Source organism: Anastrepha obliqua, chromosome 4 (assembly GCF_027943255.1).
Source record: "Anastrepha obliqua isolate idAnaObli1 chromosome 4, idAnaObli1_1.0, whole genome shotgun sequence".
NCBI classification, from domain to species: domain Eukaryota; kingdom Metazoa; phylum Arthropoda; class Insecta; order Diptera; family Tephritidae; genus Anastrepha; species Anastrepha obliqua.
The window spans coordinates 100,975,687-101,002,450 of record NC_072895.1 but is presented as its reverse complement, the minus strand read 5'-3'; the positions used below and the strand labels follow the sequence as shown (position 1 = coordinate 101,002,450).

The window sequence follows — 26,764 nt, the reverse complement described above, 5'->3', positions numbered from 1 at the left end:
ATTCGTAACAAAATTGTGAGAATAACTTTGGTTGTAACATCATAGGGGATTTGTCAGAGAGAGAAGCGAATAAATGAAAAGCAAATGTGTAAAATGAAGTTAGTTGAATACAATCAGTCATTATTCAGACGGCAACGAAGTAATATGAGCAATGGCTGCGTTTTTTTTTCGCTTTGTGAACAGGGTTCCTGTTATTACTGTACTAAAATGTATTGAGAAAGTTGGGCTTAGAGAAATACTCTGAATATTCCAGAATACATCTTTTAGGTCGCAGTGCTAAATTTACTCTAATAAGAAGGATAGGAGAAATTAATTTACTGACGGATAATTCATAGAATCCCACTATAAAGAGCAATGAGCCGTGATGCTTGTCAACGCATTGAGAAAATGTTGGTAGTGATACTCGGATTTACGAACTGGAGATGGAGAATTCTACAGGGTCCGGCACTCGAAGTGTAACTAACTTCAGACCGCTTGCGCAGCTGATGCACGGGCATTCGAAAGCGGTTAATTTCCGAACATTGTGTTTGCTGACGAGATTTTTTGTTTCGAATTGAGCAATTCCTAAACTCCCAAAGTGATAGGGTTTACTTGACCGACCGTTCATACGAGAATTTGAGTCATCGATTGGCCACCAGGAGGCAGTATCTGCCACAGGTAAGGGTTTGGGCCGTTGTAACCGCTGATGGGCGCTCTCCAATTGTTTTCATCGAGCCTGACGTCAAGGTAAATGCGAAATAGGTATTATCGGGAAAGTATTCTGGAGGTTGCGTTTCGGTGGCAGACTCTGGACTTTTCAACATGATTCGGCACCGTCTCACAAAGCTCGAGTGAACGAAAAATGGCTAAAAAACACGTTCTAAATTTCACAATGTCCACACAATGGCTCTGAAATTCACCAGATGCGAGTCCAATGAATTATTCTCTTGGGGCCATTTTGGAGAGCAAGGTCCGAACTAAAAGATTCACCAGTCTCGAGGCGCTGATAAAAGCCATTGTCCGCGAGTGGGCCAAAATACCGGCAAGTCACATTCGGGCAGCTTGCAATTCGTTTCTGGAGCAAAAGGGCAAACGGTTGTCATATCGAGCAAAAGTAAATTGATTCTTAATTAATTAATTAATTATTTTCACACATTTTTTGCTTTGAATTGAATAAAAGTAATTTTCCAAACTAAATGCATGGCCATTTTAATTGGTTACATTTCCAGTGCCGGATCCTGTAAAAAACTGGTTCATAAAATTATTAAGTGTCTGATGTAAGCTGAGACCTAAAAGTTTGACTAAACAATATGATTCTTGCTCGGCTGTAATATCAGATGGTTTAAGACTCCAAGTTGAGGAAAATCCTATTCACTTAATATTTGGGAGGTTGATATCACCGAATCACAGACGATTAACTTATTTGTAAGGGGTTAGGGGTCGTCAGAGGGCCGAAAAAATGATGATTTTCAATCATTTTGGTTTGCTAGTCAATTGCTTTATTTTACAAAAAAAACATGGCATTAATATTAAAATCTTCATGTTTCGACTTGACTTTAGCAAAATTTCAAAAAGAAAAATTAATAATTGTAAAAGTTATCGCTGTTTGTGTGGAGCCCGTTTCTCCAGAAGTCCCTTGCGGTGATCATCTCAAGTCCTTGGAGATTCATCTTGAATCAATCGGACAAGAGAAATTATAATAGTTTTATTAATAGATAATCCTGATCGAAGTTTTTTTTTGGTTTTTCCCCTTCAAAATTAACAATATGGCAGCATCAAGAAATATTTTTCAGATTTTCGAGAAAAAAAACCGACAATTGTTTGAAAAAAATCGAAATTTTTGAAAAAAAAATAGAAATTTTTGAAAAAAAAATCCTTTGATCAGGCATGAACTTTTTAATGTTTTCCAAAATCAGTATACATTTTATTGAAATCTACCAAGCGGTTTTTAAGTTACAGTGATCACCAGTTCAAAAAACATAGTTCATGCATTCAAAGTTTTGCTATCGATTTATGTCGAGCTATACGAATTATTTAATTACTTACATTGTGCCATCTATTCCTGGACCATATAATAGTTCTTCAGCCATCTTAGCAGCTTCCGAAATATCGATTTGCTGTTGCCTACGTAGCATTCTAACTTCTCGAATGTTATCGTTAGCGCGCTTATCTGTCACTTTCATAGGTGCAGCATCCAGCTACTTGCTCTCGAACGCTCCGGAGCGCCCAGCGCCCTTTGTTAATTGTTGAATAACTCGAAAAGTATTTGTCGGATTCACTTCAAATTTTCACACAATATTTTTAAGATATTATACTTTAAGGAAATGCAAAAAAATATCAAATTTTTTGAAAATTCTGACTACCCCTAACCCCTTAACCAGATGTACAAAGTTATCGGTATTTGGTTTGTATAGGGTCTTTCAGTAAGAGCGCTTCAACTTTTGAACTTTTTTGAATAAAACACAAACGGTTTGACTTTTTTAACTAATTGTTTTTTTATTATCGAGTTTGAACCCAATTTTCGACCACTCTTTTGCATAAATCGGCCGAAATTCCAGCAATTTCGCGTTCAATATTGGCTCTGAGCTCACAAATCGTCGCCGGTTTGTTACTGTAGCCCAATGACTTCACATAACCCCAAAACGGGACGGCTTGTTAAATGGACCGTAAAATGGCCGTAATGCTCTTAAAGTAGCAGCAGCAGAACGATTATTTTCACAAAAAATTTGCACGATTTGCAATCGTTGCTCAAGTGTGTAGCGTTCCATGATGAAATGTATACTAATGAAGTTTACAAATGACAAGCGAAAAATAAAAAATATTGCGTCGTTCGCCCTCCCTATCGGAAAAAAGTTGAAGCGCACCTATTGGAAAACCTTATAGATATGACAGTTGCTGATGGGCGAAATATTATATATGAAGCAATTAGGTATAAAGAGCCATGTCCAGCTGAACCCTTTATGCAAATACGTAATTGGTTCAAAATGGTGTCAGCAGAGTTATTTGAAATGAAGAGACCATTTGAAGTGTTCTTTGAAATGCCAGTGATTTACGTTGCACTGCAATTCGGACGCCAAAAGGACCGAGGTGTTAAACAAAAGATTGTACTGATGCAATTCAAAAGCTGAAAGCTCATTTAATATTGGTTTTTTTGTTTGTTTTTGGTCTGCATTGTATTATTGTCCCTTTCGTGTCTTCGAAAAGTCTAGGAGATGCTTTCTATTTAATGCGCTTCTCTCTATTGTGATGTACTTGTATGTTGTACCTTTGTTGTACATTACACTGTACAACATAACAAAAAATGACAAGGTGCTGATAACAGTTTGTGGTACAGCGTGGCAAGGGATAAAAACTGTCACACACTGTTTGTTTGAAGTTTTAACTCTTATTAGGATGAAATATTTCCAACAACTATATGTGGAATACTACGTGGATAACTTTTCTGGAACTCTAATAATACTCTACCTTCTTCTAATATGGATATTTTTGTCCTTTTCAGGAAAATTGGAGAAGTGCATATTACCAGGTAAACGCTGGCTTGAAATGTAGTTGATAGTTAGTAAATATTTAATATAAATATAAATCATAATTTCATGCTTATTTAAGATTTGTGTTAAAATATTAGGTTGGGGAATAAGTTCGTAACGTTTTTAGCGAAGACTTTTATTTAAACAAAAAACAACAATTATGCGAATAAATTAATCAATTATATATTCGCCGTTGTTGTTTACAACCTCTTTCCAACTCTCCACCCATTTGTTGATGCCGTTCGGCCAAAAATCGCCTGGTCTGGTGTCAAGGAAGTATGTAGTTGAGCCAGTTTTTAAGGGCCTCTTTGTTATCGAAGGCAACGCCTTTTATATGGTTTGACAGGCAGCGGAAAAGATGGTATTCGGTCAGTGTAAGGTCCGGAGAATACGGCGGATGCTGAAGGACTTCCCATTCGAGCTCTTGGAGTGGGGCTTTAACGGCTGGTGCAACATGGCGCCTGAGCTCGTAAGTCATCCAGGCTACCAATTTTTCGGTAAATCCCATTGAATTGATTGATTGAGAATCATTTTATGATCGCAGTTAATTTTTTCCGCAACCGCTCTCCTTCAAAAGTGCTTTGAGACGTTCTTCATCGAATTCAGAAGGGCTTCCGCTGCGGGACGTGTTATCGACGTCAAAGTTGGCATTTTTTTTATAACGCCATCTCCATACACGTCGCAAATTTCCCGGGCTGCTTCAACAGCTTTTTGACCTCGGTGAAAAGCAAATAAAGCAGTTGTCGAAAATTTTGATTTTTGGCTCCTGGGTATTCCATTTCTAAGCCTCAAAACTAGTAAAAAATTAAATAACTCAAAAATCCAATTAATACAGTTTTGTAGAGCAGAAAGAGGTCTCTCGAATAAATATTTACCCTTTGCCAAACAGCAAACCGCTATAAACTTATTCCCTAATAACACTTAGAGTAGTTTCCATAGGGTGGTGAAATTGATTCTTTATTGGTTTATTTTGAAGCTACAGGATGGGCCATGTAAAATTTCATTTTTGAATCGGCTATAAAAAAAAACTAATCAATATTTTTTGAAACTTTTTTTATTTTGAAGATTTAACATTGTCATTTATGAATAAAAAATAATATCGTTCAAATGACTGCCGCGACTGGCTTTACAGTAGGTCATTGGATCAATCCAATTTTTAAGCACATTTTCGATTGTTTGGGCTCCAATTTCATGAATGGCAACTTCGATTTCGTGTTTTAAAGCAGCAATCGTCTCTGGATGGTTCGCATAGCATTTGTCCTTAACAGCTCCCCACAAAAAATAATCCAACGGGCTTAAATCACAGCTCCGAGGCGGCCAATTGATATCCGAATATCGGAATTTCGGCTGATTATTCGGTTTTCAAAAACGGTAGTCAAAAGTTCGAGTGTAACTTTGGCAGTGTGACAATTTGCACCGTCCTGTTGAAACCAAATGTCGTCCATGTCATTCTCTTCAATTTTTGGAAACAAAAACTCGTTGAGCATGTCACGGTAACGCTCGCCATTTACTGTAACCGCCGCGCCTCGCTCATTTTCGAAAAAAATGGTCCGATGATGCCGCCAGACCAAAAACCGCATCAAACAGTGACTCGTTGTGGATGCATTTGCTTCTCTACAGTAACGTGTGGATTTTCTGAGCACCAAATCCGACAATTTTGCTTATTGACGTAGCCACCGATGTGAAAATCAGAAAAGAAGGAGAAGACTCACCACTTTGGAAAAAGGTTTTCAATATTTCCCAATTTTGTTCAAGCGTATAGCGTCCCATTTCGTAAATGTCAAACTTTTAAGTAAATTATGAACACATTTGAAATGTCATTTGTGTTAACATTCTCAAAAAAATAGGTGGTTCAAAAAGCAAACGCTATATGGCCCACCCTGTCAATTCATGTCATTACATCATTCAAGTTGCTGCATTGGCTTTCAAAAATGTCTTGTTACCCTGTAGGTAATTTATTAAACTTTAAACCGCTGAGTAGCCTAAGGAATTATGATATTTTTGCACCGGAAGTAGACAGAACTTATTATGCTGCTAATGTTTCTTTCTTTTATTTTTCTTGTTCACTCCTCTCGGGAGCGTATGGCCTCAAAAAGACTTGTCTTGCGTTGGTTTCGTTAATCTATTTGATTTCTGACAGAGTGGGCTATTAACCTGCCGCTACCAGTCCTAAGTGGTGGAAATGCCCACCTGTCGTTGCTTAGGAACAACAACTTCTTACTGCTTGGAGCGCCATCTGTGTTTCGCATTTTTCTGGCAGAAGGATCGAACAGATAGTTGAGGACTTCGCTTAATTTGGGTGTGTCTGCGCTATTACCGCGGTTGCCCGCTTCCTCTTGCTGACGCCCCGGATGCAATGTGTAACTTTTTTTTTTCTTGTTTTAGCAGCCATAATGCAAATAATGCGCTGAATATTGTGCGGGAGTAAGGATGGAAGGATAAGTTTTTGGGTTCGAGGAATGAGATTTTTTTTTATTTTTTTTTTTGTTTTCTTTAGAAACAGGGAAAGTAGGTAAATTTGAAAAAGTGCGAGGACTGTGCTTTACGTGGGATTCGAACCCACAACCTCTGGGATGGCAGGCTAGAGCACTTACGCTAGACTACCGAGGCCGGTAATACTCTAAAGAGTATTATAAGAGTTAAACCTGCTCTCTGCCAAAAAAACAAATCAATCACCCAATGATGTTTTTAAAAATTGAAAATGATTTTGAGTGATAGAAATATTTATTTTGACCTTTATGCGCTTCATTGTTCGTCTGTTGGTATGCTGCAGCTGTCAAGTTCACAAGTGTCAAATATAATTGATGTACGACGCCATTTGCAAAAATTAGAAATCTTCCGATAGGGTGATTAGTATTGCGCCACCTCTCCACCAATTTTGTGGTGTGCGTCTTGATGCTCTTCCACAAATGGAGCTACCTATAATTTTGTACTGCCTCCGAACGGCAGATAGTAGTTATGAGGAGCTTTGCCATTGCCTGCTTATAAAAAAATCTTTTCCTGTGATTAGATGTTGCATACCTTCATTTCCTCATTGGGTTTCGAATCCATACCCTAAAGAATGGTAACCACCAACCCATTCGACTCCGGGGCGGCCTTACCTCTTAATACGTTAAAGCTCCCAAAAAAAAAAAACAATACGATCGTAACATTCCGCATAAAATTGTTTGTAGTATACCTCAGTCTCTTACTAAAAAATTTAGAAATACAGCCTGTGACAGAAGAAAAGAACCAGTTTTTTCTTGTAACTTCAAGGTTACAGGTCGTTTGAAATTTTCGCGTAAACGCAACCAAACAGAAATGAGTGAGAAGTACGCCAAGCGTTTCGAGGCGGTATTTTTATGCACGCATTCGAAAGGGCCGAAATTATCTTACGCCGCGGCTGCAAAAGTGATTAAAAAGTTGTTGTTTTGTGAAATCAGCGGTATGAAGTGTACAAAAACGTTGATGATTTTTCCCAACGCGGCTTGAAGCGAGTGACGACAAAAAAGTAGGATAAAGTGATCGTCCAACTTTTTAAGCGGGACCCTTCTTTGCGACTACGCCAAGCACGCACAATTCTTGCTAAAAAGGGAATAAGGGAATAGATGTGAGCATTAACACCATCGAACGATGACTGAAGAAGGCGAAGGTATCCTACCATCCCACATCGTCAAAACCACTACTCTCAGAAAAACACATTGAGAAACAACAAGACAAGAAAATGGCGTCACAGTAATGGACTGGCCTTCCCAGTCCCCAGATGCCAACCCTATTGTAAATGTGTGAGGAAATGAAAACGCATCATGTCGAAAAGATAGTCCACGAGTTAAAGCAACTCGTGCGTCAAGTTCGCAAAATCTGATCCTTTTTGTCGACGAGCTATTTGCGACTCGTAGTTTTGTACATACTTTCATGTAAAAAAAAAAATTAAATATATATCTTTTATACTTCATGAATAATCGCGGTTGCTTTTTTCTGACACAGATTGTACATAAATTTCTAAAACAGTTTATGATGGATAATATTCCTCAAGTCGACTTACTACATATATACATTCCGTTAGCGGAGTTTTTTTATTTCGAAAAAAGTTAGATTTCGTTGCACTGTGTTATTCGCTGGCAGACGACAGATGCATCTGCAAATTTAAATTTACGAGCGCGTATACAAAATGCAAAAAGCTATTTACTTGTGCCATCAAATGTCTACTTTTCTATTATCTTGTGGACACACACAAAACGGGAACGCCACGCACTCGCGCAAAGTTGGCAAATATTGCAGTAGGATGTAGTAAAAGTGGCCTAGGGCAACAGTGATTAAGTTAAAAAATTTACATATTCTAAAAATACGTTGCACAAGTTTTTTTTTATTAAAATATGCCATAGGTTGTTGGTAAACTATATCTCAAATCTAAGAAAAAATTGCCGGTTTAAAAAGCTAATTCAATAAAGTTTTATACCATCGAATATGATATTTAAAGCGTTGTGTAATACAAAATAAATAACGCATACAGATTAAAGCTTATTTTAAATTTAACTAAGAGTAACTAATTATTTTGAAATGGAAATGGATGATTTTGCAAAGAAGTGCAAAATTGAGAACAATAACGAATTAGGAAGGTACTTTGTTCGAACTCCTCAGTGATTATATTTCATATTTTTTTATGTGAACCCTATTCAGCGTTCTTGTTTTCTATTTTTAACTTAGTAGCTACAATTTTAATAACTTAATAATAAAAATATATATCACATTTTTCGGTAGATATGTTACGGCAGCAGCGGACATCAGAGCTGGCGAAACTTGTCTGCTAGAACAGCCAATATTACTTCTGGCTGCTAACGGCGATAGACGTTGTTCGAATTGCTTGAAACTAACCACCGAATTTTGCAGGTATTGCTAGAAACTAATATTTACAATAATAAACTATGGATGTACATTAGGGTGCCTCACGAAGTGAAGAATTATAAAATTTTTGTATTTTAAGATTTTCGCTTAAATATTGAGATTTACGTAAGCTGGAGCGATTTGACAATACGGCAAAAAGTCGAGTTTTTTTATAAATAAAATTAGTTTTAATAAATATTTTTTCCAAAAAATCAACTCAGATGATAGAAGAATTTAAGTTTAAAAGGTCTACAAAAAAATGTTTAAAAATATGATAAGCGAAGTAAAAATAATGAGATTTTGGCAGTTACTTTAAAATCGGTCCAGCTCACGTAGATTTTAATACTTTTGAGAAATACCATATTTTGCTGAGCGTCTTAAAATATAATAAATTGTAAATCCGGTGGAAAAAAGATACCGATTTTTTGTATGCAAGGTGATGCACCATAAGTAGTAGTGGTAATTCTTTATTTATTTATAAATATTTCATCTTACATTTCAATAATTTTTACAATAATTCGTTCAAATATAATATTATATATAAATACATAAAGAAAGAAATAATAAATTTGTGGCAATAACAATGTTGTCTGTCACAACTCAAAAATTAATCAAAAATTGAACTCTGCAATAAGAAAATTTTAGCGTAAGGCTAAGTATATAAAGCAAGTTAGTCTTTTCCAATTATGGCCATTAAGTATATCTATTACTTCTGCTTCATTTAGCTTCGCTGCGTTTAGGTATTTTATTCTGATCTCCTTCAGTACCGGACATCTTCCTAAGAAGTGCTGCATATTTTCTTCCTCGTTTAAATTGCAGACGCACCATAATATACAAACATATAAATTTAACTAAAACATTTTAAACAATATGCACCTTGGGCGTATTTCTTTTTAAAAGGGCTTTAGAAAAATACCGTTCAATATATTTTTACTTCATTAGAAAGAGTAAAACTTCTGACTAACAATGGAATATTATAATTGGCGCCTACAGCCTTTTTGTTGGGTGTTTGGCCGAGCTCCTCTTCCAATTTGTGGTGTGCTTCTTGATCTTTTCCTCACAAATGAAGGGACCTGCAGTTTTAAGCCGATTTCGAACGGCAGAAATTTTTTATGAGCTGTTTTTTCATAGCAAAAATACACTCAGAGGTTTGTCATTGCCTGCTGAGGGGCGACCGCTATTAGAAAAAAACTTTTTTATCATTTAATGTTTCATATCCGGGGTTTCAAAAGCGCTTTGGAATGTTACTATACTTATACTTACAACGAATTACTGCACTGGATGGCTCTGCAGTAACCCGTTCCCAGGAAAACAATTTTTCTATGATATTTCCCATAATTTGGGTTCCATTTCAGTATTGTCAGGATAACGTCGACATTTAACGACAATCTGTAAAAACAGAGTGTAACCACAGCTGCGACATCACCAAAACGGTTGATTAAACGATTATTGAAGTTAGCCAGAAAAAAAAAGAGTTTTTGACTCGTAGTGTTACATGGCGCATTATTCTGCTGACGCCCCAAATCGCCTCGGTGGTGTAGAACTCAAAAATTGAGGGTATTTTTAGAATTTTTTTTACAATAAAAAAAAATATGAAAAACGGCATTTAATTTTTTAGGCTTTTTATTTAACTTCTTTACACACAAAAATTAAAAAAAAAAACAATTTATTTTAATTTTAATATTTAAAAAAATGGCGCTGAAGTTGTCCCTCCCGAAAAATTGGACCAGGACGGCGTTGTCCATTTTGGCTCTTCTATTTATCTGAAACACAAAAACCAAAAAAATTATTAATCAGTAAGATTGTAGCTTGGTGCCGCTACTAGAATAAAAAAGGAATTGGACTAAATGGCGCGGTTTTGAATTACTGAATATATAATATGTTATATATACAGTGAAACCTCCCCTTGCGGACACCTCCAATAAGCGGACACTCCCCATAACCGGACAAAAACTGAGGAACCAAGCTTTATATTGTGTTTTTAGAACGAATTCCACTCTAATAACCGGACGCGGACACTTTTCCTCATTTTTTTGTTCTAATCACCTCTCGAAAGCGGACGCGGACCTCTCGGTAACGAACAAGCAAAATATATCACTGAACAAATGTGTAAAGAAAACAATAAAAACCTCTCATAAGCGAACGCGATACTCTAATCCACGGACAACAAAGATAGTAGATAGACAATAGTTGAAATAAAAGATATTAAAAGAATATGGATGGGCGGTGATAACGCCAACAAAAAGAAAAAGTTCTTAAACGCGGATGGCTCAAAAATTGACCATTTGAGTTTCGAATGGTTCGTTAAGCCATTGGTTATCGGAAAAGCAGCATGCCCACGCGCCTCTAAAAGAGGCAATATAGGAAGTTTGCCAGTAGAATGGAAGTCAAACCGGAAAGCTTGTATGTCTCGTGAAATTATGTGTGAGTGGCTAGAAATGCTTGATAAAAACATGGGCTGCCAGAAGAGAAAAGTTTTATTATTTTTGGACAATGCTACAACTCAGCCTCGAGATATTAAACTAGATAACATAAAGTTGATCTTTTTACCTGCTAATACAACATCCGTTTGTCAGCCCCTCGATCAGGGTATAATACAAAATTTTAAGTGTCATTACAGATGCCATATAATCAAACATATCTTGACAAAATTAGGAGACATTCCAATGGACAGACTTTCAAAAACTTTTGACATTTTGGAGGCTGTTTTTTTTATTAAATCTTCATGGAACAACGTAACGGCAGAAACAATTAAGAATTGTTTTTCGAAAGACGGGTTTCAAAAAGCTCCGCTTGAATGTTCTGACTTCGAGGCAGAGAATGATATTCCCATATCGACACTAGCGGCTTTGATAAAGATTTTAAATGAAAATCAGCAAGGTCAGTATACAGAAGAGTTTGGGTTAATCGACGAAGTTGTTAATACAGAAGACAATAATATTGACTATGTCATTGACGAAATTAATACTGAGGAATTATCTGGCGGAGAAAGCGAAGACTCAAATCATGTATGTGTCCAGGATGAATGTCAGATCAAGTCATATCCTGAAGCATTAGAACAACTGCGTCGCATTAAACAATTTCTAAGGGACGATATTACTGGATTCCAATACGCCAAGACTTTAGAATGTCATCTTGAAAACCTTTTTCTGAAACATAAACAGGAAAATCTACGACAGACTACGGTATATGCATTTTTGAAGCCTAAAATATAAATATGTTCAATCAAATGTGTAAATATACTCATTGTTCCCAATATAAAAATGTACATACATACATATATATTTTTCAATAAATATGAAAAAAACTGAACGTACCATAAAAGAACATAAAAAAATTATTTAATTTTAGTAATTTTAACCTAGAGTTTTTTTTCAACCCCCATAAGCGGACGAAAATTGTGGAACCGTGAGTGTCCGCTTGTGGGAGGTTTCACTGTATATATATAAGTGGCGCGTACACCCTTTGTGGTGTGCGTCTTGATGTTGTTCCACAAATGGAGGGACCTACAGTTTCAAGCCTACTCCGAACGGCAGATATTTTTATGAGGAGCTTTTTCATGGCAGAAATACACTCGGAGGTTTGCCATTACCTGCTGAGGGGCGACCGCTATTAGAAAAATGTTTTTATTAGTTTTGCTTTCACTGAGATTCGAACCAACGACCTCTCAGTGAATTCCGAATGGTGATCACGCACCCATCCGACTACGGCGGCCATTCCTACGGCGGTTTTGAATTAGACACTCTAAAAATCGGGTTTTTTTCAGTTTTTTAATAATAAAAAAAAAAAATACGAAATAATTGAAATAATAATATGATTCTAGTAAGGGCGATAGACATATATGTTGTGAGCAATATGTTAAAACTTCAGAAGATTCGGTTGAGTAGTTGTTTTTTTTTTTTGTTTTTTGTGACAATAAGAAGAAGAAAGTCGTTTCCAGATAAATGAGTTTAAAGTTTGAGATACAGGAGCGCGCGGACCGATCGCTACCTATAATAATTAATGGGCTGTAGAACCTATAATATTGGGAATTTCCGCATGAAAATTTCACGGTATATCGAAAAAATATCGAAAATATCGAAATATCGGAAATATCGAAAAAAACAAAAAATCGATTTTTTGAAATTTCTAAACCACCGGGACCGCTTAATTACCAACTTAAAATGGGCAAATGGGGTTGGGGAAGCAAATACATAGCCTATCCCTCCCAAATGTCAGCAACATCTCCAGGTGGCACCCCCTGTTTAAAACGAACGAGGCTCCGACGTGCGATCATAAGCGGCAAGACCTTAAAAACTTGCGCAGTGGAAGTGCTTTAGACACCCAGGCAGCCGGACTCCTGACTGGAGCAGCAACTGGCAGCCTCAGCACCAAAATCGGATACAGTAGGCCAATCACCTACCAATCTTGAAACAACCTGTTTACAGAAACCGCTGTGGCCTTTTGTTACTCCCTGGAATAATTGGAAATAATATTAAGATACTTAGTTGGAACATTTGCCTTGAGACTATCAGTCAATGTGCGCGTTTTCAACGATGTCTAAAATCTACTATGATATATATTAGTTTTTTTTTACAGTATTAGTGGCCGTCAATTAATTACCTAGGTAGGTAGGGTAGGTATAATGGTTGTCGTTTGACACACCTAGGCCTGCTGTAGACCCATTGTGATACTACCGGGGCTATCCCCTCTCCTCACTCTACATCGTCCTCATTGAACCAACCTGTGGCTTTGAAATATCTAACAAGACTTGTTATTTTTATATTGGCTACTTCTGACAAGTTATTCAGGGAGCTTTTTCCTAGAATATTGAACCTTCTTCTATCCAGAGCCATGCAGCCGCATAGAAAGTGTTCTATAGTATCTTCTTCAATGTCGTTACAGCTTCTGCAATAGTCGTTATAGGGCGCTCCCACTACCTAATTACCTAAGAGTTTGTAATTTTTAGCGAAAAACTATGAAAAAATACCAAGATTGGGACAATTCTTCTTAAAGAGATCCATAAGCTCAAATACGGCAAGAAAGGCTCTTTAAAGATCTTTATGGTGGTCTTAGAAGATACATTTTTGTAAATTCAGGCCGGATTAAATACCCGTTGTAAAATTTTGATCTCAAATATAAGGACATACGATTATAAAGGCGTTTCGAAATGAAACATGCTTGTCTGAAACAAGCTCGCTCGTCCATCGCGAATTGCAAGCAAGAATGGATTGACACTATTAAAAATTGGATTTATTTGAGAAGCTTTTTCACAATAGAAATTAACGCGGAAGTTAACTATTTTCTGCTGATTGAAGCTACCTTCTATCCGCTTGATGTTCGAAGTACGGATGGTACACACCATCGTTGTATCACTAGACAATGCGCCATGGGCAAGTATACATGGCTAGGGTGGTCCGTGCTTGACAACCAAGAGCAGTGAACGACTGACAGAAGGAATTTGTTCGAGGCAATATATAAGTTTACATTACTGAATTAGTCCGTTTGAGATGTTAACCTAACCTTTATAGCAAAAGTCCTAAGAATAGTTTTCTTTTCAACAGAATTTGCCAGGTGTTTCTGCTCTGTGACAATTGTGCATACCACAATGAGTATGACTGTCGCTTGGTTGCTGATATGAAGGGATTACGCATTGACTTGCTCAAAGGAAATCCCACAACCTACGGTCTTCTCAAATGTATGATTTTACGTGAAAATCCAGAACATGCCCCATATTATGAACAATTACTACAAATGGAACCGCATTTAGAAGAACGACGCGACACCGAAATTTGGAAGGAGCTACAAAAAAACTCCATTGAGCCCATACTAAATTCAGGTTTAACCCAGTACCTGAAAGATGGAAAATCCATAAATGAAACGCTGCTACAGAAAATCTGGGGCATAATTGATGTTAATTGCTTCGAGGTGCGAGCACCGGACGAAGGTCAGTTACGTGGCGTCTATCCGCGTGCAGCACTCTTGGCGCACAGTTGTGTATCGAATGTGCAGCTGTGCAATGATGAAAATTATCAAATGAAAATATTTGCAACACGCGATATACCCAAAGGGGATATGCTCTATAATTGTTACACAAATGTACTTTTGGTGAGTTCTTGACATTGTAAGTTATGTTATTAGTTAAAATATTCGTTTTCTTTATCAGGGCACCGACGAGCGACGTCATCTGTTGAAGGTAGGCAAGTATTTCGACTGCAAATGTGAACGTTGCGAAGATCCCACCGAGCTGGGCTCGCATATGAGTAGTTATATGTGTGCACGTTGTGCCGACAATAAACGGAATGGTGGTTATATAGTTAAGATGAAGAGGGATGAAGCAGCAAAAAAACCACAGACGCAGACAAAGACGCCACAACAATTGAAAAGTCCGCCTAAACAATTGTGGGTGTGGCAGTGCCTGCAGTGCGAACACACGCTTAGCGCGGATACTGTGCAACAGCTGGTAGAACGCGCCAAAGAAGAAGTATTCCATGCTAAGGATGATGTTACTCGTTACGAGCTTTTGCTTGCCAAACTCACGCGCTACTTCCACCCTAATCATTACATCTTGTTGGATATAAAACAGAATATTGCGGCGATCTTGCGTTCCATTCTACAAAACGTGGCATTGCAGCCGGGTCGTAAGGTCTACGAGCGAAAAGTGCGATTATGTCAGGATATATTCGGTATATTGCAAATGATATTACCGGGCATTTCGCGCCTGAAAGCGATTGTGCTTTATGAAATGGCCAACACCTCTGCAGAATTGCACCGTATGCGGTATGAGGAAAAGGAAGTGGAGAAGACGGAATTGGTGGTAAGTTGAAGGAGTAGTTTAATGAGCGTAAAAAGGTGTATATGTGATTCAATTTTTAAACTGTCAAGTTGGAGGAGAGCTCGACAAACCTAAATTCAGAAGTCGTAAAAGGAGAGGTGGGACTGATACAATTGTCAAGCAGTTGGACAGCTATTTTTATCATCTGCGAGAAGATAGCAACAAGATTTATTCGGATAGTCTTATAAGTACATAAGGTCTGATCATGAAGTAAATAGTATGTAACAACAGCTACAAATTAACACGTTTTGGTGTTCATCTACCCAAAAAAACTAGCAAAGTAGGGGGAAGGCGAGGGAGCAAAATGACATTTCATTTTGAGGAGAAGTTGCAAGTTTTTACAGGATAAACTTTTAATTGTAAGAATTTACAAGGGAGAGAAACAGCTGATCGCAAGGTAAAAATAAACACGAATTCAAATTTGCGAATTGCAAATGCTAATGGAATGATCTTCATCTGACACCAATGATGAAATGAAACAAATTATTGTGAACAAAATGAAATCATGTGATTCCGAACTCGTTATTTTGCATTTTATTTGCTTTATTTATTTTTATTTTTTTTTTTTATTTAATACCAGGTAACTCAAGTCAAAAAATTTTTAATTTTTGCGATTTTTCCTGCCAACAATTTAATCAGCTGTTTATAAAACTTGCAAATAGCTACTGCTTTTGCGTTCATATGTATTTTTTTTTTTTTTGATATTTTTTCTTTGAGAGCGAATTCTTGGAAATTAAGTTACTGAATAATTTTTACATGAACAGTCCTATTATGTGCAACCAAAATAAAGAAAGTGAAAGAGTGTCATTCCGTTCAAGAGTACTGTTTCCTAAATATATTTGGCTTTCCAATTTTTCTCTAAACATTAATTTGGATTTAATCCTTTCCACCTTGAATTTTTCTGTGGTGCTAAAATTTGTTTTCTAGGTTGAATCTTAAAATACTTAAGGAGTGATTTCTGTTGTTCTGATTCCAAAAAAAAATAAATTATATTTTAGCGATATATGTACATATGTATACTCGTATATGCACATATCATGCTCATGCGTCATGCTCTATCAACAAAAAAAAAATCGATATCTCTATGGGAAATTTATTATATCTTAAGATTTCTGATTAAATATTAGTTTCGAGAAAAAGAAATCCATTTTTTGCGTACAATTTTGGCGTAAATGGTTTATAGTACAAATGATCAATCTTTAGACCCTGGGCGATGCTGCGACTACTAACATATCGGTCAACTTCGATTATTTCTGTGATTTTATCGACATTTTCTTTAACATCAAAAATGCATGAGCTTAATGGACGAAACTAAAATTGACCATAATTAGCTGCTACAGTATCGGCACCATAAACACCATTCAAAATTTCAGCGACCTGGATCAAAGAAAAACTGTAAAATGTACCGAATTTTCTCTTTGTTGACTTCCATTGTTAACACCCTGTAACTCACAACCCACAAAAATAGCAAAAGAATTTTTACTGTTAAATGTCACCTTGACAACGAGCATAAACTTTAAATTCTGTGATCGATAATTTACCAGATATCGACAAAATAATGAATTTCTTTTTCCCCAAACTATAAGTATTAATTGAAAAGCCAATTGAACAATTTGAAAGCTTACATCCAAAAATCTAATTATTTAGATTCCTTTCATAAATTTTTTATACATTTTTAAGCCTAAACTCTTAAAAGAGCCTAAAGCCTAAAAAAAGAAAATCACTGAACGAACACGTACAAATCCTAAACTGCGCCTGGTGGTCAGAGGACCTGACTACATTAAGAAATGACAGCAGAAGACAGTTTAATAGAGCGAAAGCGACACGAAAGAGTAAAGACTGGGACTGCTATTACAGTAAGCTAAAAATTTACAAAAAAGAAGTTAGGAAAGCGAAAGGTCTGGTTGGAGAACGTTCTGTGGAGGAATCGAAGGAACCACAGAGGCTTCTAGACTGCGTAAAATCTTTTCAAAAAACACTATTCCTCCGGATACCTCGAAAAACCGGATAAAAGTTGGACTATTTCGAGTGACGAAACTCTGAAGTTGCTAGTGGACACACACTTTCCCAGCAACGAATCATCTAACGTATTAATCAACAATAGTACAGAAAGACCTAACTCTGACATTGAAGAAATAATCACTGAATCCAGGATAACCTGGGCAGTGAAACGCTTTAAACCATTTAAATCACCGGGTCCAAATGGATTATTTCCGGCCCAAATACAACATTCACTCAATTACATTATGGAGTGGTTAACGGCTATATTCAAGGCTGCTCTGAAACTTAAAAGTGTCCCATCAGTATGGAAAGAAGTAAAAGTTGTCTTCATTCCTAAAGCGGGAAAAAGTTCACACACAACACCTAAGGATTTCAGGCCAATTAGCCTATCCTAATAGAAGAGCATATTAAGGCTAACATCAGCCCTAATAAGCTTAGTATCTCACAATAGGCGTACTGTAAAGGGAAATCTACTGAAACAGCACTTAATGCACTTGTTACAGAAATCGAGAAGTCAATTTATAATAAAGAATTCACACTGGTAGCCTTCCTTGATATCGAGGGCGCGTTCAACAACATCCTACCGGATACCATAATAAAGGCACTGACGGATTTCGGGATCTCTGGCGCTCTGGTTGAGTTCATCAAAAACATGCTCTTGAGCAGATTTGTGATCGCAACCCTAGGGACCTCGGAGATCAAGAAAAAAGTTAGAAGAGGAACACCTCAAGGCGGTGTGCTGTCCCCTCTCCTATGGGTGCTGGCATTAAACTCCTTGCTAAAGAGCCTAGAGGAGAGAGGACAACACGTCGTAGCATATGCGGACGATGTTGCAATGGTAGTAAGAGGGAAATTTGCCAATACACTTAGAGAAGTCATGCAAGATTTACTAAACATGGTTGAAAACTGGTCAAAAGCAAATGGGCTAAGCGTCAACCCCAATAAAACTGAACTCATCCTATTTACAAGGAAACGTAAAATTCCAAATATAGTGATGAGGCCCGCTACTTAGGTCTAATACTAGACCGAAAACTAACTTGGAAGGCAAATGTCGAAGATAGAGTAAAAAAAGCGACAATAGCACTATACTAAATATTATGCTTAATATTTTACCAATAGAGCAATTCGGCAAGCAAACAGCTGCCAAAGCAGCTCTCAGACTTGAAATACACTGCAATGGTCAGGTAGGCGTAATGATTGGCATACTCCGAGTTTATCGGGGTAAACCCCTCCACCTACTTTGTTGTTCAGTTTTGAGCCATCTGTGCAGATGTTTAAATCATTTTTCTTAACAATAAGACCGTTATCCCTTTCCTCTTTGGAAGGAAATACTGTGACAAAGGATTTATTTAAATTGATGTCCTTGGTCTTACAGAATGCAGGGGAATTTTTCTAAAATTGAAGAGTGTCCTTTTGGTTCGTTCTGAGTAGGCCGATTAACAATAAGACCGTTATCCCATTCCTCTTTGGAAGGAAATACTGTGACAAAGGATTTAGGTATTTAAATTGATGTCCTTGGTCTTACAGAAATCCGTTGTGCCAGGAATGCAGGGGAATTTTTCTAAAATTGAAGAGTGTCCTCTTTGGTTCGTTCTGAGTAGGCCGATTCAGGGCTTATTGTTTAGAAAAATGATTTAAACATCTACACAGATGGCTCAAAACTGGACAACAAAGTAGGTGGAGGGGTTTACTCCGATAAACCCGGAGTATGCCAATCATTACGCCTACCTGACCATTGCAGTGTATTTCAGGCGGAAGTCACTGCCATAAAAGAGGGACTTACAGAAATAAAAACGAGAGTATTATCCACAAATGAGGTCTTCATTTACTCGGACAGTCAAGCGGTAATAAAAGCGCTTGAATCAAAAACGCACTCGTCAAAAACAGTTCTAGAATGTCTTAAACTACTAAATGACGTATGTAAGTTCTACAAAGTGCACCATATCTGGGTGCCACAGGAATATAGCAGGAAACTGCAAGGCGGAAGAACTTGCACGAACCGGTACAACGCTCGATCTCGAACCGGATAAGGCGCTGATACCCATGCCTATAGCCACTTGTAAATTACTTATAGACAGGGAAACCATCAAAAAGGTAAATACAAGCTGGCAAAACCTCACAACATGCGAACTAAGCAGACAGACATGGCCGAACTGGAACAGCGGTCGATCGAATATCTTGCTAAGATTTAACAGAGAAGCTATAAGAAAAATGATAGGTGTATTAACTGGTCACTGTTTAATAGGCAGCCACGCTAGAAGGTTAGGACTCCCGTACTTCGATTTCTGTAGAAGCTGTCTTAATACAGAAGAAGAGGAAACAGTCAGACACCTTTTATGTGAGTGTGAAAGCTTAGCTATGAGAAGGCTACGCACTCTTGATACAGCATTTCTAACCGATGTAGCGGACATAGCCCATCTAAACTAACGAAGCTAAAACTAATTAAAGCTACCGGATGGTTTGAAAAGGAACACGTAGAGTAAGGATAAGCTCCAGTGGTATCACAATGGACCTGCGAAAGGTCTAAGTGTGTCTTTATGACAACCACCCGAACCATCTACCTAAGCCTAAACTCTTCTTTCATCTGCAGAAGTTTTTTGGAAAAAATCTTTTTAAATTTTAAATTTTATTTATAAAAGAAACCCTAACAGAGAGCCTCCTTGTGCATTTGTGAAAATATTACAGTAATTGTTATTTTGTTTTATTTTACTTTATAATACCATTTTTAGGAGCTTTTAAAACGAGTTGAAATGATGCTAAGAGAATCAATACGTATGCTACTGTATGAACCACCAGAAACGCCAGAAGGTCAAATGACCAAAGGAATGTTAAAAGAACTTAAGGATTTGCAGACCGACATAAAATATTTGGAAAAAAATTAAAAAACAAGCGATATGAATTGTAAATATTGTTGAATATTGAATATGAAAATAAATATAAAATAATTATAAATATTATTATATAAATAAAGTTGAAATGAATTTCGCTTGGAAAAAATTTAACTGTGTGTGTTTTTAGTTACAATGAAACTCAAACGAATTTAAAGCCAATAGTAATCTACAAAGTGTGCCAAAACACGGCACTCTATGGTAAAAAAAAATTCAGAAGGTTTGGCCAATATCAGATCGTTAACTGGCGCTCAGCGAATTTGAAAGAATCAGCTGATTGGCTGACGTAAACGTGGTCATGATAGCGGTTTGTTTACAAAAAAACTGAGGTTGTATTGGTGATATACGAGGGGTGCCTTTTATATTTCGGGATTAGAGAACAAAAACAAAAATCGAAAATCACTTTATTGTTTTTCAAAATATTCTCCATGAAGATCTATACACTTTTGCATGCGTTTGAACCAATTGTCGAAGCACTTTTGCCACTCTGAATGAGGTACCTCCAAAACATGCATTCTGAATGCCGCAACCACTTCTTCACGTGTCGAAAAACGTTGACCTCTCAGTTTATTTTTAACGTACGGGAATAAAAAGAAGTCATTCGGTGCCAAGTCAGGACTATACGGCGGATGACCTATTAATTCGTTGTTTTGGGTGCTCAAAAGCGCAGTTGTTTGAGCCGATGTGTGAGAGCTCGCATTGTCCTGGTGAAAAGTGATCCGTCTTTGGCGATTGGTTTTCCTAATTTCTTGGAAGACAACTGGCAAGCAAATGGTTGTGGACTGAATTTACTGCTCTGCGTTGTTCTAGTGGTACGGTTGCGACATATCCAGTTTTTCCGAAAAAACAGGCGACCATTTGCTTGGAAGTGCTTCGTGCGCGAACAACTTTTGTTGGATTTGGCTCATCTTGAAACACCCATACAGTCGACTGCTGTTTACTTTCGGGCTCATACGCGTAAATCCATGATTCATAACCTGTCACGATCTCATAGACGTGTTTCGAAGCCCCGCGATCGTATTTTTTGAGCATTTCCTTCGACCAATCAACACGAGCCTTTTTTTGAGCGATTGACAAATTGTGTGGGATCCAACGCGAACAAATTTTTTTGACAGTCAAATGTTTATACAATATTGAATGTATGCTGGTCCCACTAATGCATAAGATTGTCTCAATCTCACGATAGGTCACATGACGATCTTGCAATATCAGTTCGCGTACAGCATTAATGGTTTTCGGAACAACAACTGATTTTGGACGACCTTCACGAAATTCGTCTTGGAGTGAACTACGTCCACGATTAAATTCACCATACCATCGACAAACACTGGTCCTTGATGGAGCTTCATCGCCAAAAAATTAATTAAGTTCATCCATGCAAGGTTGCTGAGTTAATCCACGTCGAAAGTTGTAAAAAATAATCGCACGAAAATGTTCACGATTTAATTCCATTTTTGGACCGAGATGAATCTTTTAAGTTACTGTAAACAACACAAATAGCGCTGGTATTTCAAAACGTTCTGAGTACGTAAAAGCCAAAAAATGTCAAAGTTTGCGATACATATGTCAGTTGCCAGATTGCAACACCAGGGTTGCCAAATCCCAAAATATAAAAGGCACCCCTCGTACTAAAAAAAATCAACACAGTTTTCGCTCGCGTTGCCTCGTCGCCGTCTGAACAACGACTGATTGGACGAGCGTAAGAACACGTGTGAAGTCACCGAGAACTCGGCAGCCGCCTACACAAATTGACTATGAAGAACCAAAATGTCGTTAAATTTTTATATTAATTCGAATAAAAATCATCATCTTGATCATCATAGCATCACAGTTCGGGGTGAACCATTGCTTTCGTTACAATTCGTCTCCGGTCATCAGTTTTTCGTTTGATATCAGATATGCCCATAGCACCAAAGTCGCCTTCGATGTCATGTCTCTATCGTTTGCTCGGACGGCCTCATCTTCTATCGCCTTGTGGATTTGTTTCGAAGATTTTATTTCGAGTTCTATCGTTGCCCATTCGTAAAATGTGTTTGAATAAAAAAAATACACCTTAATTACTAACTATGGGTGTTAAGCACCCATAAAAGTCACACTACCATTACAACTATGATGGTTCTATACCCAATTATTTTTTACAACAATTTTTATGAAAATATCTGCTTTTCATATACAACTTTTATGTACCTCAAAACATCCAGAACTATGTATATAAATAAAGATTTCAACTTAACTTTTTTCATGATTTCCCTTAATATATTTAAAGGTACAATTAGTGGTGCCGTAGCCATAACGCCATAGCCGTAACCATAAACAGCTGATATTGAAGTAGAATTAATGACAACATTTGCATTTTGATAATTTTCCACGAAGTCAATTAATTTTTCGTTGTACATTTCTAATATTCAAATTTTTATCGAAAATATCAAAACAAATGTAATGTATTTCACAACTGCTTATGGTTACGAGGAAAGATCAAAGTTCAATAGATATTATACATATGGCTACGGTAACGCTAACGACGTTACGGCACCCATACTTACTATGCTTATGGTTATAGCTAATGTACGGCACCAATAATCGCAGCTTGAAGTAATGGTGCTAATAGTCTCTAACGTAAACGCAGGCCCGTGTCAGCTGATACGATGAAACTAATGAGAGCCCCATAAAAATGAAAAATAACCACCCTTCCGTTCCGTAGTATCGTATCATTGATTTTATCGTAGGATTTTGGATAGTTCCGAGGAATCGTGTCAGCTGATTGCTCTCTCACCACACAGTGTTGCCAAAGAGTACATGTCGAAATCATTTACAAAATAAACTTAGAAAAATTTTAATTTTTATTCAAATAACTTCAAAACAATGTTAATTATAGAGAACTGGCGGCCGAATGGGTTGGTGCGTGACTACCATTCGGAATTCAGAGAGAGAACGTCGGTTCGAATCTCGGTGAAAGATCAAAAATTAAGAACATTTTTTTCTAAAAGCGGTCGCCCCTCGGCAGGCAATGGCAACACTCCGATTATATTTCTGTCATGAAAAAGCTCCTCATAAAAAAATATCTGCCATTCGGAGTTGGCTTGAAACTATAGGTCCCTCCATTTGTGGAACAACATTAAGACGCACACCACAAATAGGAGGAGGAGCTCGGCCAAACACCCAAAAAGGGTGTACGCGCCAATTATATATATGTATATATATAGATAACTGAACTATTGCATTTAGTGGTTTTTGACTTTGGTTTATTGTGCAATTAAAAATTGTAACTGATAACGCGGATGTGTGAAAAAGTGTGTATGCAAAAACGGCACACGTTGGTGAGTGTGAGCACCGTAAGAAATAAAATGCATGGTTAATGTAGATTTGCAAATAAACGAAGTCCCTTAATATTACTTTGACAGTGGAGACGTGAGACGCGAGTTATTTCTGACAGGAAGCATTCTTTATATTCGCTGTCCCGAAAATAAAAGCATGAAAAAGCAATAAGTAGTTGTATATAAAAAAGAAATTAAATGTATTTGCAATTAAAAAGTCACAAACAACACTACGAATGGATAAGCGGTAAAAAATTACACTTATTTTTGCATTACCTAACATTTACATATTCATTATCAACGTAGAACAAAATAAACAAATTTTTACTTTTAAATCTATAATTTGCTTATAAATACACATTAATAAAAATTTGCTTCCACGTTCATTTATAAATAGCGTAATATAACTTAAACTCATTTGATCTAAACTTACAATACTAAAAAGTGCACTTTTTTCACTTATACAGTAACTAGTATTATAATATCACTTTATTATCGTTTAGTATGCTTTTAAGTAATTCTATTAAATTAATAGTCGCCCTGAAACGCGCCATATTTTCAAAAGTGTTTCCCTCACTGCTATCGCCACCTTCGACACACCAGTCTAGCAAGCGCACCAAGAGTGGATATTTAACCAGTACTTGCATGGGCAATGGGCCTAAAAAGCCTTTCACACGATCACCTTTCAAGTCTTCACGCAAAAAGAGACATGACTCTAGTAAATTCAAATCACTTATACTATTTTGACACAATCGATCCGGTATGAAGGCGAAACAATCGTTGCACTCAATGAGTTCGTGATGATCAACTGCCTCTGTATTAATTACGCTTTTCGCATCCACGATGTAGGCCGTGTTTAAATCAATGAAATAAAGCTTATCACGCTTAACGTTATAGACCAGATTGTCGGCGGTTAAATCGGTTATATATATACGATAGCCTTCAAAACCATTTGTAAACTTCAAAGCTGCCTGAAGTAACTGTATGGCTATTCGTAATTTAATTCGAAAATTTGCATTATAGAAGTGGTCTAGAGTTTTGCCAACATGTTCTTGAAATACGGTGAACCCACATATACCATAGGTCGCCGGCACTGGAAAACCATGCATTTCAAAATAGGGTTGTAAAATTAGCTGAGCATTAGTGAGCATACAAAGCCAAACAGTTGTTTCGTTGTGCCCGCTAGTAATGCTGAAAAAATTCACAAATTGTTGTATACTTTCATGTGGACAGAACTGTAAGTCTAAGTGTTGAGCGTTTGTGAGGAACTCTCTTTTTAACAATTCACGATTTAGCGGAAAAGTGAGTCTTTTAATAATATCTAGACTTCCTGGATAGCTTTTTGCTATGACTTTTGTATCGCCATTTTTGGTGCGATATATTTGCGTTCGTCTGCGGCTTTTGGTTTTAGAACCCAAAAAGCTGAGGACATTGTGTGCAGCTGATGGGTAATCAAAATCCAAACTTTCGTATATTTCTTTGCACTGTTTAATTTGACTTTTACTATAAAGCTGTTCAAGAGGTTGACGTTTGAACTCATATTTGTGTAGGTTGTCCAAGAAATCGCGCAAGTTCACCACACATATGAGGAAAAACAGAAATTTATTACTCATCAAAATGCGAAAAAGATATATAAGCATAACTGAAATGAAAGAAAATTATTTTGAAAAATTACAACAAGCAAATATTACAAGTATTATAAATAACTAAACTAGGAAATCTAGAATTAAAAAAAAAAATAAAAATTCATGAGAGAGAGTCTAATACTACAGAAAAAAACGTACAAGCTGATAATTACTAAAAAACCAAATCTTTTGTGAATAATTCTAGCAGTGAAAGTATCGATCCGATGTCAAGTCTTTTGGTGTCAAGTCAATTTATTCTTGTAGATACGGCAGCCATGAGTCCCATGAGGAATTACAGTTGTAAGTCGCCTCCGAATGGCGAATGATTTTCATGAGAACTTGCTTAATGGCAAGCTTGTCATTGCTTGTCGAAGAGTGAACTGAAAACACTTTTTTTATCATTTGCCAGACAACCTACAATAGCAGGCGAGTAGAGAAATAAACCTACACGTACTAAAAAAACATTCGATTTCAAATAAGCATTCTTCGCAGGATTCTAGCTATTTGTTCTTTGCTGTCTGCAGCACTCAATAGTACGTTTTTTCATAAAATTTTCAAGGCCTTCCATACGAGTTCAAGCGCCATAGCAAAGCTTCACGGTAGGTTTTTCAAAGCATGCAAAATGGTTAAAATACTGTTATTGTTATTGTTGATTGGGTAAGGTGATTTCGATGAAAAAAGGTATGATTTTAAGACTTGGTTTTGGCGCTACAGACAGTGCTAGTATTTCCAGTAAATTTCCATAAAACATTTGATCAAAATTTTCTAAAATTTTCATTGCAAAATATTGAAAATTAAACGCGTGGCAGTGCACCTCCGGAGATGCCTCGAAAAAAAGTTGCTTTGCGGTGTGCAATAGAATCAGTTGAAACAACAACAAAAAAACAAAATGCATTTGTTAACGGATGTGTTTTTCAAGGATATAAAATCTGGATAATAAATGTGAAGCCTTTTACGTACAGAGTGGTGCAGAGAATGTAAATACATATTTATACACCTCTCTGAGTGGTGTAAGACAGGGCGACACACTTTCATCAACATTTTTTAACCTAATGCTGTGCCGTATAATAGACGAGGTAAACGATGCAAAAGAACTGGACATATAATGAATAGAACAACTCAATTATATGCATACGCCGATGATATAGCGATAGTCAGTAAAACCAAGAGTGCATTAGTATCAACCTTCTCCGAAATTGAAGCAGCGACGGCAAAAATTGGACTAAAGATAAACAACGAAAAAACCAAATACATGCTGTTTTCCAGACTGAAGAACAAACATCCATCAAAAGAGGTTGATATTGGAAAACACGAATATGAAGTAGTAAGCACATTCACATATCTCAGCTGCAAACTGTTGACAGATATTTCGATGAGTCTTATCATAGAAAAACGAATTAAAACAGCTATAAGAGCGTACGCATCACTTACAAAACTCCTTAACAGACCCTGCAAGCTGACACTATATAAAACCGCAATTCGACCAGTGCTGTGTTATGGAGTTGAAACATGGACGTAGAGTGAAAATATGAAAAAAACTGCAAATATTTAAAAGGAAATAGAAAAATATTTGATACAGTCAGAATTGCACAAGACGAATGGCGCATACGATGGGATGACGAACTGGACGAACTTATTAATAGCGAAAATGTAGTATGTTACATCAAAGCGCAACAAAAACGATAGCTAGGCTACGTTATGAGAATTGACAGTTCAAGAGTCCAAAGGAAAATTCTGGAAGCGAACGCCTACA

At 36.9% G+C, this 26,764-nt stretch overlaps 2 protein-coding genes across 7 annotated transcripts in view; one reads left to right on the top strand and one right to left on the bottom strand.

The window, feature by feature from the left end:
* LOC129243768 (uncharacterized) overlaps window positions 1–26,764 on the bottom strand; it is a 53,972-nt gene that overhangs the window by 1,431 nt on the left and 25,777 nt on the right. For 4 of the 6 annotated variants that reach the window (XM_054881060.1, XM_054881061.1, XM_054881062.1 and 1 more), the window contains exon 2: window positions 23,560–25,028. The exons of 1 other annotated variant lie outside the window; for it this stretch is intronic. In XM_054881060.1, coding sequence (XP_054737035.1) covers window positions 23,863–25,026 — 1,164 coding nt within the window. In that variant the 5' untranslated portion in view covers window positions 25,027–25,028 and the 3' untranslated portion in view covers window positions 23,560–23,862. Of the gene's footprint in view, window positions 1–10,031; window positions 10,133–23,559; window positions 25,029–26,764 lie in introns of those variants that run through there. One more of the 6 variants, XR_008582344.1, reaches the window with a different exon arrangement.
* LOC129243765 (SET domain-containing protein SmydA-8) lies at window positions 7,720–20,074 on the top strand. Its single transcript, XM_054881050.1, has 5 exons — window positions 7,720–8,104; window positions 8,247–8,375; window positions 13,913–14,456; window positions 14,515–15,165; window positions 19,914–20,074. The coding sequence occupies exons 1-5, from the start codon at window positions 8,046–8,048 to the stop codon at window positions 20,064–20,066; spliced, it is 1,536 nt and encodes a 511-aa protein (XP_054737025.1). The 5' UTR covers window positions 7,720–8,045; the 3' UTR covers window positions 20,067–20,074.